The 16196-nt window shown below is 40.8% G+C and overlaps 4 protein-coding genes across 7 annotated transcripts; 2 read left to right on the top strand and 2 right to left on the bottom strand.

Moving 5' to 3' along the window:
• Positions 1–146: 146 nt before the first annotated feature.
• On the bottom strand, positions 147–3865 carry LOC135938851 (PAT complex subunit CCDC47). Its single transcript, XM_065482818.1, has 4 exons — positions 3211–3865; positions 2454–2928; positions 1559–1865; positions 147–804 (listed from the first exon to the last, which is right to left on the bottom strand). The coding sequence occupies exons 1-4, from the start codon at positions 3695–3697 to the stop codon at positions 700–702; spliced, it is 1374 nt and encodes a 457-aa protein (XP_065338890.1). The 5' UTR covers positions 3698–3865; the 3' UTR covers positions 147–699.
• Positions 3866–4081: 216 nt separating this feature from the next.
• Positions 4082–7474, top strand: LOC135938849 (uncharacterized). The gene is made up of 7 exons (XM_065482813.1): positions 4082–4193; positions 4309–5358; positions 5468–5844; positions 5900–6492; positions 6546–6663; positions 6725–7225; positions 7277–7474. Exons 1-7 carry the CDS (start codon positions 4178–4180, stop codon positions 7421–7423), a joined length of 2802 nt encoding a protein of 933 aa, XP_065338885.1. The 5' UTR covers positions 4082–4177; the 3' UTR covers positions 7424–7474.
• Positions 7475–8045: 571 nt separating this feature from the next.
• On the bottom strand, positions 8046–10632 carry LOC135938850 (uncharacterized). 4 transcript variants are annotated; one of them, XM_065482816.1, is made up of 7 exons: positions 10436–10632; positions 9650–9964; positions 9443–9588; positions 8734–9379; positions 8459–8677; positions 8285–8395; positions 8046–8230 (listed from the first exon to the last, which is right to left on the bottom strand). In XM_065482816.1, exons 2-7 carry the CDS (start codon positions 9954–9956, stop codon positions 8067–8069), a joined length of 1593 nt encoding a protein of 530 aa, XP_065338888.1. In that variant the 5' UTR covers positions 9957–9964; positions 10436–10632; the 3' UTR covers positions 8046–8066. The 4 variants fall into 4 exon arrangements, with proteins under 4 accessions (XP_065338888.1, XP_065338887.1, XP_065338889.1 ...); XM_065482815.1 differs by having other exon boundaries at positions 8046–8233; positions 10388–10631; XM_065482817.1 differs by having other exon boundaries at positions 8046–8241; positions 10436–10631.
• Positions 10633–11348: 716 nt separating this feature from the next.
• On the top strand, positions 11349–16043 carry LOC135938379 (dynein axonemal heavy chain 12-like). The gene is made up of 6 exons (XM_065481999.1): positions 11349–11768; positions 12720–13355; positions 13890–14287; positions 14428–14742; positions 14801–15182; positions 15429–16043. Exons 1-6 carry the CDS (start codon positions 11349–11351, stop codon positions 16041–16043), a joined length of 2766 nt encoding a protein of 921 aa, XP_065338071.1.
• Positions 16044–16196: the final 153 nt, after the last annotated feature.

The following is a 16196-nucleotide window of genomic DNA, read 5'->3' as shown; positions in this document are numbered from 1 at the left end:
ATTTTATGTATGCAATAAATGCATTTAGTTTATATTTTTTCCTTTATGGGGTCTAGATTTTATAAACATTCCTACTTGTTTATTTGTGCTTCACATCAATAGCGTCATATATAACATACCATGTTATATCATAAAAATCACATAAATAAACTGATCTCACAATAATTTATTACCTCCTTTTTAATTACAATGCATTGAATGAATTTGGATTGGTTTTATGTCTGGTTGATATACTTTTATATACAAAAGGATATTTTATATATGATTGGTGTATTAATAGTTACTGCCATAAATTGTCTATATTATTTTGTTTGGTTGTGTTGAATCAATTATATTTTTATATCTGTTTACATAGCGCAAGGGCCGAGTATGAAATTGAAAATTATGTATTAAAAGAACTAAAAAAACTGCCCAAATAACACAGAGTTAAGATCATTACTACCTTAATGCTTTTGGCACAGTGAAAGAATTATAAAAAATCAAATTTGCTACCCAATATGTATTTGATAAATATTAGCTAAACAAATTGATGACGCAATTTATAGGTTGGTTACACAATGAAAGCCAAATTGGATTATTTATTCTTTTAATACTGGAGGTTCAGATCTCCCTCACGCAATTTCTGGATTGATTCAAAAATTCCCTCACTTACATGGCTGTACTGAGTAAAGAAAAACAAGAGAAAGTCGATATACTGACTCAGATGGCCTTCACTTTCAACTGCTTCATCCTGGGACCCTTTTTCTTCATCTGTCGCTTGTTCTCCTTCTCTTCCCAGCGGCGCTGCTTCTCAGGGTCATCCTCCTAGAAAACAAAAACCAGTTATTTCCACCACACTCAGTAAGTGGTCAAGCGACAGAGCCAAGCAGATAAATTGAATTGTGCTTTTTCTAGACGTTTTATCGGTGGTATGGCATACAAGCATATTCGCAAATAAGTGCGTGGGGTTTGAACTTCTAGAATGGTGTGTTGGTAAAAATTGCATAAGCAATTGAAGCTTAAGAATACTCATTATTGGCGGCTTATTAGCAATTACTGCACAATAATTTGGCTGTATATCAGGATTTTTGGCAATTGTTAAGTCCAAAATTCTTCTAACCTTAATTAGTTTAAGTGTTAGATAATATTCTGCCCTAAAGACTATTTTTGATTTTTTAACAAGAATAATGTGTACACATTTAAAGCGATTTACTGGACTGACTCTGTAGCAAGAAATATTTAATAGCGAGATTTAACTATCGGCTGATTATGAAATCCACTCACATTTTTAAGTCTAAACTGTTAAGTTATCCATATAGGCGATAAATAAATAATGGAGGTATTAACAGGGAAACTTTGAATTCATTTCATAATATTAACAGCAGGAAGTCTTGTGCATGTCAGTTGATAATTATTTTCATGTACCAACTTGTCATCAATTGAAGAGACAACTCAATCAAATAATTTGTTATTTAAATTCCTAATATGTACAAGTTTTTAAGGTGTCACACAAATTATAATTATATTAATATGCAACATCATCAGTGTTAAGAGAAAATATAAAAAAAAATTAGCTCACAGCCATGATACGCTCTTTCTCCTGGCGTCTCTTTTCCTCTCTGCGGGCAGCAGCAGCTTCAGCCCTTGCAGCATGGGTAGATTTCAAGAAAGCTTCTTGAGCCTTCTGCCTGTTGTTGATGGCTTTGGCCTTGGCTTCCTTGCCCAGCCTAAAGCGCCTCACGCGTTCCAGCAGGTAGAACACTAGTTGCATCAGAGGGCGCGCAGTATCGGCAGCTTCTTGAGGAGTCCTCTGCTTTGTTGGCAGGTTGAAGGTACAGATCAACACCTTGGCAGGTTCGGGTAGTTTTGTAGCAGTTCCAGTTTCTCTACAAATTTAATTTTAAATTCCGCTTAGATTTATTTTAGTAATTTATTTGGATAATGTGTAATCTTGAATTGTGTGTATTTATAAATGGATAGCTTGCATTTTGGAGAAGAGTTACATCATGTATGACTATGCCATAAAATAAATAAAGTTTGAATTTGAATTAACAACCAGGAAAATTTAAATGCAATAGAAAAAATGATATACTTATGAAGCAAAATTCCCTTGTCGAATAGGAAGTGAAAATTCAAAAATTATGCAAGGAGATCAATAACAGAATAAATTGAATCAATGGTCTGTTATTTATATCCTTACACAATATTTATTTTTACCTTCCTGGCCATACAAACATACCCACCTCCAATAATGGCATTTTTCTCCATTATCTATTTTATCATCTAAAAAAATCATTCTTAATTGGTTTAGGTATCACTCCACAACCTCCCTCGCACACAGGTAAAATTGGAATATAAATTTCAATTTCAAAGAAAAAAAGCTAAACAAGTTTGTGTTTTGAATTTTACAACACACTTGATTTAGGAAATAATATTAAAATAAACAATAAGAGAAAATAAAACTGTCCACTCACTCCTGAGGTTGTTTTTGTCCAGTGAACTGGTCAGATACATGAATGCAGTCGATCAAATCACTGTACTTATTGAGAGCATCAATCATCCGCCTGTCGATGAGCGCAGCAGACACCTCGCCGATTTCGTTCATCAAGCTGAAGACCTGAGACACTCCCATTTTTTCCAGTGCCCTCCTCTCAGGACAGAAAACGCTGATATCGGCCATGTCTTTAACGAGGCGCTGGGCAGTCTTCTTTGCAGCGACGCAAAAGACAAAACTGTCCATTTCAGTCAAGTTTACGCGAATTTGAATCTGGTCGGTGATGGGCCGAACGATTTGGCTGATCACTGCCACCAGGTCTTGCCTCTTGAGCAGTTTGAGTTCGACCAGCATACCTTCGCAGCAGGAACGGCCACTGCACCACAAAGTGAAAACGTTTTCAGACTCTTTAATCAAGCCAGCGTTTGGATCAACATCTTTGCTGCCATCATCACCTGAAAACGGATAAATTTTTATTTATACTTGATGTGTCTCTAGATTGGTGCCGGCTTATTCGCAATCTCATACACTTATTGTGGAAGAAGGTTTAATGCGAGTATTGATAGGGCTTCAGGTTGTCTCTATTAAACCGCATTGATGCCAAAATAGATCATGAATATCGATTCTATTTTGTTTCCGTTCTTTAACTGTCGTGACTTTAGATACATGCCAGATTTAGGTGAAAATTAAACTGATAAATTGAATGGATAAAATACTTAAAAATAAAAAATACTAACCCACAAGACTAAAGTTTTCTTCCAAAAGAGTTTTGTGAGCCGAAAACCAGGCGTTGGCCAGTCTCTGGTTTTTCGACCTTCCGACCACAAAGTTAAGGAAATAGACGGCCAACCCAGCAAGCATAAGCATCTCCAGGAAATACGAATCCCAATTGGTGCGAAGGTGCATTGGCACTTTGGTAATGGTAAGGCGAGGAACCTCTTTGTTGTTGCCCACCACAGGTTCCTTGGCATCCCATCCTTCAAATTCCTCTTCGTCGTGCGCGAGTTCGATGTCCTCTAAGGCAGGCTCTTCTTCTTCTTCGTCTTCAACCTCAACCTCGACATCCTCGATCGAATCGCCGTCGTCTTCCTCTGAAGCAGCTGCGGCAGCCCCTGTCTCAAACTCCTCTTCGAAGTCTTCGAATTCGGCAAACTCGTCTTTTTCGGCGGCCAAAAACGGCACCGATATCAGCAGGCATGTCAAAAGTACCCACTGCAGTCGCATTTCGACTAGAATACGTTACTAAAAAGTTTTGCAGATGCGACCAGGTTCGGTTGGTCGCGCGTTCGTTCTGAAAATAACTTTTATATTTTAACAACAAGAGTACTACTAAACAGGTATCTAGGTATGTATGTTTAGATGTTTTGCACAGTCGTGAGTCTTGTGATTTTATCTGACCGCAGTCATATTGAAAACAGCTGACGCATGCAATGCAGTGAAAAGCAGTGTTACCAATGCTTTAATCCCTCAACGACTGAGATGAAAATAAAAATTACATAAAATAGAATATTATTTTCAAGCATGTTTCCTCAAAAACCTTATCTTTTGAAGAAAAAATAGATATTTAGCTTTACAAATTTCTGGTGGGCCGTTGAGACGTGTTTTACTCCGAATAAATAAAATCTATATGGTTGGCTTAACTGACCAGTAAGAAGCCTTTCAAGCCATGTGGTCGCAAACAGCAAACACGGCCAGAGTGAAATAATGGCTCTTGCGGCAGGTATGTACACAAGTTATATTTTTCGAAAATATTTACAAGCTCGAAGTAAAATATCTTCATTTTGGAAAATAGCAATGATGATAAACATGTTATTTTATTATTTTCTTTCCCTTAGAACTCCGACGGCGCCTTTCTACCGCAGATCTCGGGCCACCGGAGAAGCGGCTTCGACTGGCAGTGAAGATATTTGAGTCTCCACATGTGCGTGTGCCTCGAAAAGAGGAAGCCGTCATCGAGGCACTTTGTCGCCAGGAATCATGGGACGCCTTACGCGAGTGCTTAAGGAGCGATCAATTCGTCAGGGTATCGTTGCGACCAACTATCAGGAAAAAACTGGTGCAGGTTGCCGCTAAAGATGCTGAAAGCGGCCGGCTCCTGTTGCATGATTTGCAAACATCTAATTATTTGGCCGCTCGACCCCAAGAGTTTCATGCAATGTGCAAGACACTCTTTTTGAAACCTGACATTTTGACCTTAAAGGCAGCAGTCTGTTGTGCCCGGCGATCTCCAGCACCTCTCTCCTTGGCGCCTTTCTTTAATTCCTTATCTGAAATTGAGGTTGATGATGAGTCTGTTCAGCAACTCGCTTCGGTTATTTCCAATGGCCAAGAGATATTGGACCACCTGAAAAATAAAGTGACCCCAAAGACAGTGGGTCTGGCGTCAAGAGTCATTGCCGCCAAATATGGAAAAAGAGATACCAAAACCGAGGAATTTATTGTGGCCCTGATTGCCAGCACTAAAAATGATGAAGAGTCCATTGGCAAAGCGCTAGCCAACATAGAGTCTGTGGAGAACAGGGAATGGTTGTCTATACTCTTTGACAGCTGCTTGTCTAATGACAAATCAAAAAGTTTGATAGCTGCTTTCAGACCCCTGGCCAAGTTGGATTTTCTTCTGTTTGAGTCTTTAATACCTAGGCTCATGGGTCACTTGGTGGAAAGTAGCGATCTAGATGACCTTCTAACTGAGAGCTTATCTGCGGCTGAGAAGGAACAACGTCCGCACAAATTGGTGTCAAAAGTCATGGAAGGAATGAAGAGCGAAGAGGCCCCAACATTTGTTCGATTTCCAAAAGCACTTGGTTTATCAGCGCTATCCTGGCCCTCAAAAATACTAGCTGCTGCTATTACAGGGCTACTTTTCCATCTGGAGTCTAAGACAGGTGCGACATTTTTAATTTCCTCCATTCTATATACAATTCTATTTACATAAACTTAAAATTATTATAGTCCTGTAATACCCTGCCAAATTAAACAATGGAATTATTTCAGATTGTGCCTTCTTTTCCTCAACTGAGCCACTGCTCTCAAGTTTGCTTAAAGCTTCTAAAGCAGCTCAGCATAATACTCCTGATTTGGTTAGAGACAAATTCATGTCCATTCTCCTGCAAGCGTCCACTGTACTAGAGAAATACGCAAGCATGGCTGAAAGCAATGATTCTGACCCAGAATTTTTGTCTGCATATTTGCGTGTCTGCTCTACTTATGCTGAAATGAAACTTCTCTTTCTGCATTATTATGGTGATCAAGAAAATATTCGATCAGTTGGGTCAAATCTCCTGGACTTCAGTTTGCTCCTTCCATTTGTCTCAGATTGGCCAGCTCTCGCCAACAAAGCACTCACACATGAAAACTGCAGAGACCTAATTGTGCGTATTCAAGAGCTATTAACCAAATCCTTGATTACTAACGGTTTGTTCTTAGTCTACCCTTGTAGACCAAACGGTTCGAGCGACAACTCTTCTGGAACTGGAAATGGACAAAGAGCAACAGGAGGCTGCTGCTCTAATGCTGGCCAGCTGCAGCATGGGCCATCTGTCCACCTCTTTGGAACTGTTGACGGAGAAGCTGAAGAAGTCCACCTTAACTAAGGTGGTGGACTTACTCGCTGCCTCCCTCATGCAATCGCCAAACCGTACATTCAGCGACTACTTTGAAAACCACGTCGCCTTGGCCCTGTTGAGAGCCATGAAGGAAAAAGACATTGCAAGCGGCGTCTTGGGAAACATGACTCTCAAACAAGCTGAAACGCCTTGTGATGCCATGAGCGCGCCAGATGTGAAGCCAAAGGGAGAAGTCCTTCAATTTGTGCGTGCCTTTGGCCAGCTTCATCTGACAGACCACACTCTGCGGCTGCTTAGTGCCACGTCTCTTTTGGCTGCTTGTCATGGAATGAAAAATGATTGGAGTGAAGCAATTCCTGTCTTCATTCGTCTGCTGTGTGATCTTGAAAGGAAGTTTGACATGGACAAACTTTTAGCTTGGGCAAATAAAGCTCCAGTTGACGCCAATAATGAGTAGGTAATCAAAATATTAAATTGTTCAAATGTAAGATCGTTTTGTATTCCAGTCTGCTTGATAAGTTTGCCTGCGCCTTGTTCCAAAAGGAGAAGCCAACAGTTTCTAATTTTGCTGCTTTAAAGAAACCTTTGAAGCCATTGGCTGTATCTGCAGTTAAACACTTCATGGTATGTGCTTGAATTTACATTTTATCCAACTAAAGATGTCATGACATATATTGTTTTGCAGACCATGAAGCTTGACTCCAAAATGCAAGAATGCTTGCGAAAAATTGCTCAAGATAATGAAATTAAGGTCGAAGCTAGCTCCTTATACGAGAGTTGCTCGAATGTCAGCAGCGCCACGCCCGAGCAATTGACGGAGCTCATCAAGAGCAAAGCAGCTATTGACGCATTTACAGCTGATGCCATTTTCACCAGAATGCTGCAATTCAACCTGAAGGACGTCAGAACCTTGAAGGCTACTGCTGTTTGTTTGAATGCGTTCATCACCTCTAGGGGTGCTCTCACGGTGGACAGACTGGCTGTTGTCCAACTAAAATTGCAGAGCATCTGCTTGGCTGTTATCGAAGCGCAGGATGATGAAACAACTGCTGAGGTTGCTCACTTAATCGAAGGAATGGGAGTTGCCATGGCGAGATATAAAAAGGACTTTGCTCGAGTCGCACCTTACTACGCCGCTGACGTTTTAGGCTTGTTTGAATCAAAATCGATACACCCAAGCGTCAAAGTAAGTTGTAAATATTTTGCTAGTTTCAAATTATTGAACAATGTGTGCTAGGTTCATTTTGAGAGATATCTGCAGTCATTGCTGCGCCTTTGCGATGAGCACGGCGAATTGTTTTTGCTGCGAGCTTCTACACCCGCCTGTCAACAAATGCTGCACGCCCAGTTGGCGGAAAAGAAGAAAATAGAAAAATATGTTTAATAGTATATATTTTTCATATTGATTTGTATATAATAAATTTTAAATATACATAGAAAATATAGTTTCCTTCCCTTGAGACCTTTTTCCTGAAGAGATAAGTTAGAACTATTCACAATCTCCATCACATGAGCTTAGATTCTGGCATTCAAGTCCCCGCGTTTAATAGCTTATATTACGCTGTTTCTATGGAAACAGTTTTTAACACGAATAAGTGAGCAATGGAAGATATATTTAAATACCTGAAGAAAAAGAAAGAAAGAGTTCCAAAAGCCATGTAAAATTCATAGCGCACAGGATCAACAGCTCTAGAGTAATTGATTTTTCCTCAGAAAGAGTAGGAGGCCCAAATATGAAGGACGCGGCATACGCCTTAAGGACCGCTGCCTTTCCATTGACAGGGAGGAACTGCTATCTACATTGCAAGGGGTAATGGCAGCAGAGGATGTCAAGTACACATTGACAATACCAACTGCGTATCAGATAAGCAAGGTTTGAATCTTTAAAAATTATAATCAATCATGGGAATACTTAATGAAAATAGCAATGTTTCCATTCATTCTTACGGGTTGAGGAAATTTGAGCTAGTTTATGATAAAGAGGTCAGCTGACAAAAGTACTTAAATTTATCTGTTGAGCATTTAGTTTATTGAAACACAAGTAAATATTTGACCAAGGGAGACGAGATATAGCTCATATCACCTAAATTTTTGATACTGCAAGACAAATCTCCACCTTTGTTCTTGAGTGAACAGTGAATTTGGTCTCGAATTAGCCTCCGGCAAAGTTCCTGAAGAGTTACTGGAAACCCTGCTAAAGATCTAAATATAAAGTAACAATTCGAAATTTTTTAAATTTACTCACAACTTCCATCCAAAGAAATTTCATTTAGTTTTAGATGTACTTTATAATGTGAAAGAAGCACAGCATCTGCTTGGCAGAGATTTCCCTCTATCAGTTGATTAACATTGTCAACTGGAAGAGCGTATATGTTCAAATATATTGTTTCCATCATGATTGTAAAAGATTATTCCTTACCCAACTTTTGGGCATCTTCAGTATTTTCTGTGATTCCAATATCATCCAGCCCAGCTATGTACTTGACCACGCCATTGCGAAAAATCAAAGCAGGATTGTTTGGAAGGGTCCTCAAAATTTTCAGAATCATATTATTAAATTCAGGTCCGTTTCCCAGAAAAAAGGGTGTCATCAGCGCTAATATTTTATCCCCATTAACCAAGAGTCTGGGAATGTTTTCTGCAATCAATAATTCAAAAAAATAATAATCAATTAAATAATGGTTAAATCTATACCTTGGAGAAGCACAAGGATTAGCCCTCTTGGTACACGTTGTTCCAATGGATTGCTCAAATTTCGTTGGGTTACATTGTACATCAATGCCAGTCCCGGTGGCAAAACATTAGGGGAATCACTGACATAGAATCCATAGTGCAACAAAAACGTGGACATTTCTTGAATCATGTTGACTGACCACTGATAATCATCCTGCCTTTGTCTGGAGCAGCCAAAAATGCACATGGAAAAGTAAAAAAAGCTCAAAGGGTCCATCAAAAAGGAATCAGAGATATCCCAAAATTCCTTAAAATGTGTCCATTCATCTGACTGGTATTTGCTGGAGTTCACATGTTTTAGGAGTTTAGTCCTGGGCAAGGTTTTAAGGAACTCAATCCAAAAGTTACTATGGCAATGCAAGTCCCCAAAAGCTCCGTCGCACAATTCCACGATGAATTTGAAGATGGGATTGGCTTTGAATTGCGAATCGCTAATTTTGTCAAAATATTCTGGTTGCAAAATATGGCTTAGACATTTTCGTGCAGCTTCTTTTCCAACCAAGTTTAAACAGTGGTATGAACTTAACATGAACTCAATCAAGTTATCATGACCACAATTTGGTGGCACATTTGGATCGGCACCGAGCTTCAGCAGCTCCAAAAAGGCCTAAAAATTCAGTTCTGTCAGCATAATCTGTCTTGAGAGTACGAGAGTTATAAATTTTATCACCTTGCAATCAGGGTTTCTATGCTGATACGACCTCATTAATACACTGTTCCCTGCCTTGTCGACGTGATTTAAATTTGCTCCAAGGGATACAAGGTGCCTTATTTTAAGTGGACAATTCGCAAAGTACATGAGCAAGGAGGACCCATCTGGAACAAAATCGAAAAATGCAAGATAATCAAAATCATTTAAACGATGCGGGAGATAAACCTTCATTTTCGGACGTAATTCCTCTAAGGTCGATTTCCAACATGTCAAGAACTAGTTGCCATTTACAATTTTCACTCCCTCTTTCAGTCAAAGCAGCAAGTATAAAACAGTTGAGTCCATCCCCAACACAAAAATAATCCATCTTATTTTGCATCAGAATTTTCATGGCTTGCAAGTCCCTGAATTGAATGGCTTTGTGCATCTCCGATGTTTGTCTGTGGATTTCACTGTTTCGTAAGATGCTCCTTGTCCTCACCCTGGCCCTGGAGCATTCAGCGCCGGCAGAGTTGATGTCTTTTTTAGGCATTGCTTTATCTGTGGGGATCAAATATTTTTTTAAAGGAAATCAAGAAAATGTTTTGTGGCAAATTATCACAAAAATGCGTGTATTTTCATAAGATTTTTCTACCTATACCAAAAATGGGAACTTTTTTCTAAAAAAGTGTTGTTTTTATATTTTTGCATATTCATTTATTTGATATTGCTTTCTTGGTTGAATAGTAAAAATAGGAAACTGGCAAAGATATGTAGAAAAAACGCAAAGAAAACAAATGATAAAAACGAGTTGAATTAAAAAGGAAGTAGTATGTAATGTTATAAAATACTAGTAATCACAAGTATTAGGTATTTAGTTCGATTTAATTACATTTACGTGAGCAGCCAGCCCTAACATCTTAAAAGACAGAAAATGATAATAAAATAAATAATAAAAAAAACCTCAATTTTGATCAACTCTACCTGAGTTGTATAATAATTCAGTCTTCGAACTAGCTTCGTAACGCTTACCAATTACTCCCCGTGAATCAAGTGACTGGGTTGGCAGCAGCTATTGTAAAGTCAGCATATGTATTTTCTGAGTTTTCTGTTTGCTTGAACATCAAGTAAATAATTATATTAATATTTTTTCGTATCTTCTTGGCGTCTTCTTGATCATGAACAACTCTCTTTCTCTACTGCTGGTCAAAGAAGAGCCAAAGTTTTTACCTATCACAACAATACTACACAGGTCACACCTTCCTTTCACACTAACTTCCTTATTGGTGCAGAATTTTTCAGAGGGGATGAAAAAGCCTATCACATTGCTTGGGAAGCCCGCAAATTAAAAGGCGCCAAATGAAATTGGGCCATTTATGACTTCACAATCTACACAATTTCTTAATTGAACTGAAATTGACTCTTTTGCTAAATTTAAGATCCCGTTTTGCGCTTTCCGATCGCAGGACCAAAGTCTAAGAAAAACGAGGAAGTTTTTTATTTCAGCTGAGTGTCAGGAATGGGAAGCTGAGCAAACGCCAACTTGCGGAGTTGAGCTCGAATCTGAGGGAGGTGCAAGATGAGCACAAAAAGGTATCACTGCACTGTGCAGTTCAGTACACATTTGGAAGCATAGCGACACTTCCAAGAGAATGGTAAGTACATATAAGACTGAAAGAGAACCGTTCATTTCAATTCAAATAAGAACATGATTCTTCAAGATGTATTAAATAAACACTTTGTTTCACCCTTCTTTTACTTTTCATTTGTGTTAATATGTATGGCAAATTTTAATGTATGGCGCAGAGTGGCCCTGCTGATGCTGAACCACAATAAAATTTCATTTTAAAACTAAAATTGTTACGCATAAAAAGGCACTCTAGGGTAAAATAATTTTTTTTGAGACAGGAAAAATTCTGGAAAATCAGATCACTTTTTCGAGTTTATGAAAAACCGCGGCCGCATCGCAAAAGAGTTGCGCATTTTCTCAGAGGCGGCCCGCCGAGCTCTGAGCGCCGCGCAGGCTCGCGTGCCGCACTTCCTGGTGACGCTGGACGACGTAGAGTCGGACGACGTCTTCGAGGCATCGCGTCAGTGGCGCGAGGCTGCCGAGCGCCGGGCCGACGTCCTGCGTAAGGGCTGGGCACAGGAGGCGCGCGTCAGTGCGCAGCGCGACCAGCGACTCGCGCGTCTCATCGAGCAAATGGTGCGCGTCCAGGTGTCCCAGATGGCTCGCAGGAGCGTGTGCAGACTGCTGGAGACGCTGGACACGCGTCCACCTCTGATCGTCGTCCAGGCCGACATGAACGGGACGGAACCGTCTGAGGTGGAATTCTGCACCACCTTCGATTCTTTCATTTCAGTGGTAAGTAGAATTTCGCAGACGATGCTGTTATGATATTATTTTTTACTGGCAAGACACAGTTCAAAAGAGATAAAAATATATTAAGATGAGAGAGCTTTTTTAACTTTCGCCTTTAAACAAAAATGAAACCACTGCAAAATAACAATAATAAACAAAATGGAAAAGTTAACCATAAATGGCTCTACTCTTTGCATGTATTGACTGATGGGCAGCTATATGAGTGAAATTTTAAGAGGAAAATTATCTTGCACGTTATTTTCGTGCAGGATGGGTTCCAACCAATAAATCGTTTTCAGCAATAAAAGCTTAAATGTGCTGACTATAGGATAAAACCTTTTTTACAGTCTCTAAAGCGCGGGTTTTAAAGTTTTCCTAACTTTTGTATATCATGAGTTTTTCCATTTTATTTGTTCAGCGCATATTGTGATTTAATTCAATCAATTTGACATGTTAATTTGCTATAGCCTCAACCGGAGCAACACCCTGTAATTTTGATTAAAACATACTAGCTAAAAGTAAAATTTTTTACTCCTAATTTTTGAATACCAATATGGATAAAAATTATTGAAGGCTCTTAGAAAATCCTTTTTTTTTCATTTTAGCGTTACAAAATGCAATATTCGATTTTTGCTAAGGTTGAAATCGATATTCTCCTTACCTTCGTTTCGAAATATCATGATTTGTAAGAATATTTTTTCAGTTATACCATATATCATGAAAACTTTTAAGGGAAATTATTAATCCACTTAAATTCTTAAGTCTAAAAATTATTTATTGATGCCACCATTTCGAAAATAGGGCTCGCAACCTTGCAAGACTGACCAGATTTTGTCTAATCATAAATTTACCTCCCTGTAACATAATGATTTCATTCAAACTGTTTCAATTCAATTATTGTCTTAAAATTTTTTGCCAGTCAATGCGTCACAGAACTTGTTTTAATTTTTTTAGATCTGGCGCTGCTGTGGAGGAATGCTGGTTGAAGAGGATGCACGCTACGAAGTGGAGACGCACGCTCAGATGTCCCGCATCCTCGAGCGTCACCTGGCCGCGCCCCGGGCGCACCTGGTGGCCCTGCACGCGCGCTTTGAGCCGCTGACACGAGACCCCATACCCGTCGAGGACGATTTCGAGGCGTTGGGCGAGCGAGTCGCCTTCCTCCAAACCTGCCTGTCGCGCGTGCTGGAGGAAGCCCCTGAGGAGATCGGCGAGCTGGTGATCCTGCGCAAGGAGTGTTTGCTGGAGGAGCTGGAGCGGGTGGCCAAAGGGGCCATCCAGACCGTGGTGGCCCGCATGGAGCGTCTGCACCAGCGCGACGCCAAGAGCATCTGCCGCGCGTTCAGGGAGATCGCGGCCAGGGCGTCGGCGGCGCCGCGCTCCACCGCGGAGCTGATGGCGGCGCAGGAGTTCCTGGCCGAAGCGCAAAGGACCACTATTGCCGAGCTGGAGACGCGGATTGCTCGGCTCGCAGCACGAATGGCCCGGCTGATGCGGCTGCGTTTCCTCTCACCGCACCACTGCACACTCAACTCCGAGGCTCTGCGCTGGCTGGCTGACATTGGACCGTGCTTCGTCAAAAGCGAGGAGGTATTTTTTCCAGTTATTTGGTACAGTGAGACTTGTTGAGAATTATTTAAAGCATAATTATTTAACTTCTTGCTTTTCTCGCTGAACCCATAGAGACTGTCAAATAATAAAATAAAATTAAAAAATTAGAGAAAGTTACTAAGACACACATATGAAAAAAAATCACAAACTTGGGATTCTATATGGCAATGGAAGTCCATAATATGTGCTTTGAATGAAAGCTAAATTAGAAAAATATATATAGAGGATAAAAGGCATAATTTTGATTGTTAGACATAACTAAAAAAATTGAGTCTTGAATTAGGCTTGGAGATTATAATTGGGGCTAACTTTGCCAACAAGGCCTAACTTTAGACATAAGAAAAATTACACTGGAAATATTATGATTACTCCACCTTCTAGAAAACCTTCTATCGTGAGTGCGATCGAGTGTTTCAAATTTATTTTTAGACGACGAAGAGAAAATCTTTTCATTATCATATAGAAAATTATTAAAAACATACGATTCATTAATTGGCTATACTTAAATTTCAGTTTTTCGAACAGCAAAGAGTGGAGTTTGAGCGTTTGCTTCAGCAACGCACTGACCAACTAAATCGCAAACTAGAAGAAGCGATGCCTCGCTTGGCACTGGTGAACGATATGCGTCTCTTGAGCAGAGTGGACGCTTACCTGGAGGACACGCGGAAGCTGCGACGGCGCCTGCTCGAATTCGAGGAAGAAGCGGCCTGGATCAACTCTGAAGAGGCCCTTTTCCGCTTCCCTCTTTCTACCTACCCCGAATTGGACGAGCTTAAAAATTGCCTGCTGCCTGTGTGGGGCCTGTTGTGTCTATGCCGGTCTTGGCGAACGACTCTGTACAAGTGGATGGACGGCGCCTTCGACGAGCTTGACGCAGAGTCTATCCAGGACACCACTAACAAAATGCTTCTGTGAGGATAAACTTAATTTGCGATTATATTTATGATTTTTTGTATATCTTTTTGGGGGTATAATTTGTTAAGCTTGGAAAATTAAATTCAAGACAGATCTCAATAAAAGGTGCTTTAATTTTTTTAACTCTATCCAATAGGACAACTGAAGAAACGCAACAGCAGTTTCGATTCATGATCAAGCAGCAAATCGCGGACAACAATCCGCGGCGCCTGAAAGGCACTTTGGACGACCCTGGAAATATGCCTGCGCCACTTCAATTGTGTAACCAGCTCTTGGAGGATATCAAGCAATTCAAATCGCAGTTGGTTTTGGTACGCGTTCTGTGCAACCGATGTCTGTGTCAACGCCACTGGAGCGAAATTAGCGCACTTTTGAAGTGCGAAGTATGTCCTGATGCGGGGGCAAGTCTCCGGAAAATGCTCAAACTGCCCTTCACGCCGGAATTACTTCAGTTTGTAGCAATATTCAAATTGGAGGAATAAAGACTTTCAAGTTTTTTTTCCACACAGGAAATGTGAAGTCATAAGTTACGGCGCCACGAAAGAACTGGCGCTGGACGAAGAGTTGAGTCAAATGCGCGAGGAATGGGAACACATCCATTTCAGTCTCGTCAATGACCCCGAGCAAAACTGCAGTTTGCTGAGCGAAATCGAAGATTTGCAGGCATCCTTGGCGTCCGCAATCCTGCGCACGCAATCAATGAGAGGTTCCGCTTTCGCAAAGCCGCACGCCCAAGAGTTGCGGGCCTGGCACAATAAATTGACGAGGGCGGCCGCAACGCTCACTGTTTGGGCCTCAGTCCAGGAGCAGTGGCGTCACTTGTCGCCGATTTTCCAGTGCTGTGAGGACGCTTCACGCTTTATGCCTGACGAAGCAAAACTTTTTAAATTGGTAAAATTAATTTAAAAAATATCGGATGCATTTGCAAATTAGAAATTCATATCTCCTTAAATTGAATGAAACAAATTTTATCAATATGATAAGCTGCTGCAAAAAGAAAGATTTGCTGCACTTTTTTCTAGGTTTATAGCTGCGTTGTATTTTTTCGTCTTCAAATTTCACTCCCTCTCTTTACTTCAAAAGAAATTTGGGTATTTCTCTGAGATTTAATTTCTTGCATTAAAAATTATTTTCTAGGTTGACTCAACCGTGCGCGGTTTGGTGCACAGAGCAGAGGCAGACATGTGCGTAATGCACCTCGCGGGCGGAGAAAACGCTTTGAACGAACTCACTCTGTGCGCCGAGCGGCTGAACGCTGTGAATCAGGCCGTCGTGCGCTACCTGGGCGTCAAAAGACGCGCTTTTCCCCGATTCTTTTTCCTCAGCAACGAAGAGCTGCTGTCAGTGCTGTCGGCGGCACCGCATCTCGACCGGGTCGCCGCCCTCTGCCTGTTTAAAATCTTTGAGGCGGCCAAGGGGGCCGATTTTGATTCGGATGAGCGGCTTATATGCCTGACGGGCCAAGAAACATTGCAAGTGCAGCCGGTGCCGCCTGCTGCGGTTGAACGATGGTTCGCTAACGTGGAGCTGGCCATCGCTGAGGCCATGAAAAAGAACTTTGACCAGATTTATCAAGAAATAGGAGCAACAGAGCGGGTAAATTTGGCCCTGGGAAACATCTTGCAGTTGGTCCTGGTGGCGGCCGCCGTTGCGTGGACAAACGATGTGGAGTGTTCGCTGCGCTGGCCGAAAAAGATAACAAATCTCGAGAATAAATGCCTGGTAGCCATTCCTCGATTAATTTTAAACTAAAATTTATAATGATCAAATAAATATAGCATCACGTTGAATGCCTCAGTGACGCTATTAAAAGAGAGATGGACCTTGTTTGCAGAAAAAGGATTTCCTATCTCCTTACTGCTGATCTGCACAGATTGGAAATAGTGCGGAAACTGCGAAAATCGT

The sequence above is a fragment of the Cloeon dipterum genome, chromosome 3 (genome assembly GCF_949628265.1).
Source record: "Cloeon dipterum chromosome 3, ieCloDipt1.1, whole genome shotgun sequence".
NCBI lineage: Eukaryota > Metazoa > Arthropoda > Insecta > Ephemeroptera > Baetidae > Cloeon > Cloeon dipterum.
This window is presented reverse-complemented; position numbering and strand designations above follow the sequence as displayed.